The sequence below is a fragment of the Neolamprologus brichardi genome, unplaced genomic scaffold, assembly GCF_056152115.1.
Source record: "Neolamprologus brichardi isolate AB-2024 unplaced genomic scaffold, ASM5615211v1 NODE_ptg000033l+_length_6344489_cov_1, whole genome shotgun sequence".
Lineage (NCBI taxonomy): Eukaryota > Metazoa > Chordata > Actinopteri > Cichliformes > Cichlidae > Neolamprologus > Neolamprologus brichardi.
Genome location: NW_028270137.1, coordinates 1392453 through 1397578, shown reverse-complemented (window position 1 = coordinate 1397578; position 5126 = coordinate 1392453). Strand labels below are relative to the sequence as shown.

Below are 5126 nucleotides of genomic sequence, written 5' to 3'. Positions count from 1 at the left end.
GATGCATTGAGTTTTTCCTTTTTCCTTTCCAGTCACCTTTCTCACTCACTATGTATTAACAGACCTCTCTGCATTGAATCATATCTGTTATTAACCTCTGTCTCTCTTCCACAGCATGTCTTTATCCTGTCTTCCTTCTCTCACCCCAACCAATCACAGCAGATGGCCCCGCCCCTCCCTGAGCCTGGTTCTGCCGGTAGTTTCTTCCTGTTAAAAGGGAGTTTTTCCTTCCCACTGTCACTGTCCTTCTCAAAGTGCTTGCTCATCGGGGGTCATATGATTGCTGGGTTTTTGTCTGTCTCTATTATTGTAGGTTTTTTTACCTTACAATATAAAGCGCCTTGAGGCAACTGATGTTGTGATTTGGCGCTATACAAATAAAATTGAATTGAAAAAATTGAATTGAAATTGAATCTCACCACATATCCAAACCGATATCATGACCAGCAGCAAACCAGCAAACATCAACTGATACTAGAAAGTAATATGAAATAAATTCTAACAACAGCTTATCAAGCTTAAATGAGCTGCTGTTGTTTATCACGATCCGCTGGTTCTCTCTTTCTGGTGCAAAGTGGGCGATAAACAAACAACAGACACGGGTTGGTACAGAAAAGCCGATCGGCTGATCATTGATCAGTTTCATGATTGAAGCAGCAACAGGAGGGGGAGAGAAGAGAGAAGAAGAGGCAACTGCGCAGCATAAAGACAGAATAACTCCAGCTTTGGGTCTTTGTTTCATTCTAGCTGACGTACGGGACAAACTGCGTTCCTTTTCACCTCAATACGGATGTATTGTAATTGTTCCAGCCCAGAGTCAATCATGACCAATTAGCCAATCCACCACATTTCATTGTTTATACCGTTACAAAAAACAAACAAACAAACAAAACATCAGCCCATAAAAACAAACAATCACCATCGGTCTGCTGGGCAAATGCCTGGTGGCCACTCCAGCTGTGGTCTCTGCTCACTTAAGCACTTATTTCTTAAATGTAGCTACACAGACATTGTTACATCTATGTCAATTTCTGAGAGCGGGGCTCCATGGTGTAAATTAGCCTTTATACATTTATTGTTTCATTTCTACTTCGAACCTGACTTTGTTTTATTATGTCCAGAACTGGTCACAATATGACCAACTCACTTTATATAATATATATATTATTTATATCATATATATAAATAATATATGACTGTCATGGAGGGGAACTTTGTACACAGTTCAATCAATTCTTTTTTCATTGCAGAGGAAAGTTCCAGGGCGGATAGAAGTTCCAAGTCATTGCCGCCGGCATGAATGACCAAAATATCAGGTGGACTCTGTGTGGAAATCTCTGAATAAAAACGAGGAAGGACGCCATTCCAGTGCATCCCTCCTTTCCCAAACCAGTGAACATTGGCATCAAGTCCAAACTTTTCTCCAAACATCTGGTGTGCTGCCCATTCTCCTTGCTTTACGTAACTTGATCCGATGATCCATATCTTAGGTACTCTCTTAGGTGCCCTCTGCTGTGTCTTCCTCTGTGGTTTTGGATGTTCTGCCACGATCTTGAAGTCTTAACTTGACAGTGGAAGCAGCACCTCTTGCTGTGCTTGCTGTCACTGCTAATTCTCTGTCATTTCCATTTGTGTTTCATCTGTTTTCCGGACAACAGATGTCTGATACACATTTACTGCTCATTGCAGTGTGACTCTTCACAGATACGCCATTGCTGCTTTGCTGTGGAGAAGCTTCTTTTGTCATTAAGTTCATCCTCAACTTCAGATGTCTTTCTTTTTGATGCAAGCTTGGTGCTTGTTAAAGCAGATTGATCAACCGTAGATACTGGCAGCACACTGGATGGACTTTGCACTCCAGCGGAGAAACTGCTCCGTACTTGGCTTGTAGACAGTGGCTGTTGGGTTGGCTCATCCTTAAGGCTAAAAGCATTCAACATTCTAATGATGGTCTTCATCCCAGATGAAGAGCATTTTTTTGGAGCCAAGGCATGATTTCACAGTGATGAGTTGAGTTGACTTTTAAAAACTTTTTGTCAAGACCTCCAAAAGTTGATTCTGTTCATCTGGACGTAGATTGGTCCACCCCAAGGATCGGGTCCCCCGATACAAACAGAGTAACATAGTGTACACTGTTAAGTGCCAGGAGGATTGCCAGGATTTATACATCGGGGAAACCAAACAACCTCTGGCGAAGCGGATGGCACAACACAGAAGAGCTACCTCGTCAGGCCAGCACTCTGCAGTCTATTTACACCTACAGGCTAGTGGACACTTTTTCAAGGATGAGGATGTAACATCCTGGACAGGGAAGAACGCTGGTTTGAGCGTGGAGTCCAGGAGGCCATTTACGTGAAAAGGGAAAGACCATCTCTGAATCGAGGAGGGGGCCTAAGGGTACATCTTTCGCCATCTTACAATGCTGTGATTGCAGCCATTCCCCAACTCTCTGTGAATGGTACTCATGGCCATTGATCAGTGGTCTTTGATCAGTGGGTTTTGGTCAGTGGTTGTTGATCAATGGTCATGAGAATTTGCATAATTCTGATTAAGGAACTGACCTCACAGCCCATTGTTCCTTCAGTGGTGTTGGTTTCAGTCATTATGCAAATGTACTGTTTATAAGATTTGGGGAAACCTGCAGTCAGCTGAGACTGAAGAAGTCACCTGGATGAGTGACGAAACGTTTCTCCCACAAAACGCTACGTCCAGATGAACAGAATCAACTTTTGGAGATTTATTTTCCTGGATAATTGAGAATGCATCGAGACGTTTTTGTCAAGACCTTTATGAATTGCAACTATGAGCTCCGACTTAAAAAGCAACAATGAAATGACTCAAGGTTACAACCTCTCTTTATAGACTTTGAAGTTCTGTCATGTGGAATTCCTTTCAGTGTGTCATCATTCTATGAAAGAAGCAAACAGACTGCATGTCTGTGATGTCACAGAGTAGACCAGCTCTAGCCAAGCCGAGTCAGGAAGCCTTTCTAATTTGTAATGGAAGTGCGTACCACAATTTAGGAGCTCAGAGAGGAAGTGTGGGGCAAGACCATTTAATGCTTTAAAAACAAATAAAAGAATAAAATAAAAGAATAAACGGAACTCTAAAATGGACAGGCAACCAGTGTAGTGAAGATAAAATGGGAATAATATACTTGTCAGAGTACCTGGGTCATTGACTCAGCGCTTTCAGTTTGGACTTTTGTCACTGTAGCTGACGCTGAAATGTTTGTGTGGGTTGATTCAGTAGCCTGATGGCCTGTGGATTAGTGATGGGATTTCTGGCTCTTTTTAGAGAACCAGCTCTTTCGGCTCGGCTCACTAAAAAGAGCCGGCTCTTTCGGCTCCGAACCGGCTCTTCAGGTTGTTTTGTTGCTTTAATTAATTTATTATTAACAATAATATAAAATTATGTACAAAAGTAATTACTAATGTAAAAAAGTGGTTTTATTTATATATGTTTATATATAAATATTTATGGTAGCCCCTAGAGACAAAACACGTACAAACTCCAAAACACATTTCTAGCGTTAACTGAACTTCCAAACAGAGCTACCTAGATCACTTAAATTACACAATTGAAAGCATATGTGTATTGTTTGTGTATTTATACACAAGCACTATATATATATATATATATATATATATATATATATATATATATATATATATATATATATATATATATATATTCAAATAATTTAAAGAAAAAATGTTCATTTACCTGTTACTACCACACACCAAATCCAGTCGTTGGTACTTGCTGGCTTGTGTAGCCTCTAGGTAACAAAAGCTCAACACTGCCCCCTAGCATCCTGGAGCACTTCTGTTGTGTTTTGTACGTGTTTTGAAGTTTGTATGTGCTTTGACTCTAGGGTACCGTAAATATACTTTTATTTATTCACTCCACATAAAATGTAATAAATAAATCATATAATAGTCACTAGTCACATTTTAACGTTTAACTATTTAAATTTTCAGCTTTTTCCTTTTAAACAAATTTAAAGTGAAACAACACAAAACACTGCAAACCACAACACAATTAAATATAAATATAAATATGAAAACAAAAAGAAGATGCACATTCTCTGTCATATGGACCTGCATGAATAAACTTTCTGATCCTTTATCATCTGCAACTGAAAATAGTTGTGGATGATTACTATACCTTTCTAATGTGACATTGTTGTCCCTGGCTCTCTTTCTCTCTCCCTCCCGCTCTGTTCCTGTGCTACTGCGAGTGTAACTACTGCCCCTCCCCCCTCTGCCCAGCGCAAAGCACAAGGCTCGCGTGCTGAGTGAAGCGGGAAAAAAGTGCGAGAGAGAGAGAGGGTGAGAGAAAGAAAAAAACAAAACATGGCTCGCGATAAGGAGCCGGCTCGTGTCGTTCACGTCAAAGACCCGGCTCTAAGAGCCATTTCGTTCGCGACCGACCCATCACTATTGTGGATAGAACCTGTTTTTAAGTGTGGTTGTCCTAGCTTTCACACTCCTGTATCGTCTGCCAGATGGTAGGAGTGTGAACAGTGTGTGCTGTGGGTGCTGTCCTTAATGATATAGTTTGCCCTGAGTATTGTAAATGTCCTGTAGTGGTACTCCACAGATGAGTTGTGCCATTTTGATGACACGTTGGAGAGCCTTCCTGTTTTGAGTTCCCGTAGCACACTGTGATGGAGTTTGTCAGGATACTCTCCACTGTGCATCTGTAAAAGTTGCTGAGAAGTTTGGAGGTTAATCCAAATTTTCTCAGCTTCCCTAGGAAGAAGAGTCGTCGTTGAGACTTCTTGATGATCTGCCGTGTGTTATGGGTCCAGGTGAGATCCTCACTGATGTGGGTGCCAAGGAATTTGAATGTCTTCACCCTCTCCACCTGAGTCCTGTTGATGCATTGTGGGGCGTGCTGGTCTCTCCTCATTCTTGGGTCAATAATCATCTCCTTGGTCTTCTCAGCATTTAAGGAGAGATTATTTTCCAGGCACCAGCTGAGCCACCTCTTCCCTGTAGGCAGTCTCCTCTCCAGCAGTAATCAGCCTGACGATGGTTGTGTCATTTAATGATGGAGGTGTTGCTTTGGGAGAGGACACAGTCATAGGTGAACAGGTGTACAGGAGTGGACTGAGCACA

The 5126-nt window shown here is 41.4% G+C and overlaps 1 protein-coding gene across 1 annotated transcript; it reads right to left on the bottom strand.

Annotated features, from left to right (window-relative positions):
- Positions 1-1173: 1173 nt before the first annotated feature.
- On the bottom strand, positions 1174-4917 carry LOC148094604 (uncharacterized). The gene is made up of 3 exons (XM_087837428.1): positions 4692-4917; positions 1681-1975; positions 1174-1522 (listed from the first exon to the last, which is right to left on the bottom strand). The coding sequence occupies exons 1-3, from the start codon at positions 4915-4917 to the stop codon at positions 1174-1176; spliced, it is 870 nt and encodes a 289-aa protein (XP_087693554.1).
- Between the last annotated feature and the right edge of the window lie 209 nt (positions 4918-5126).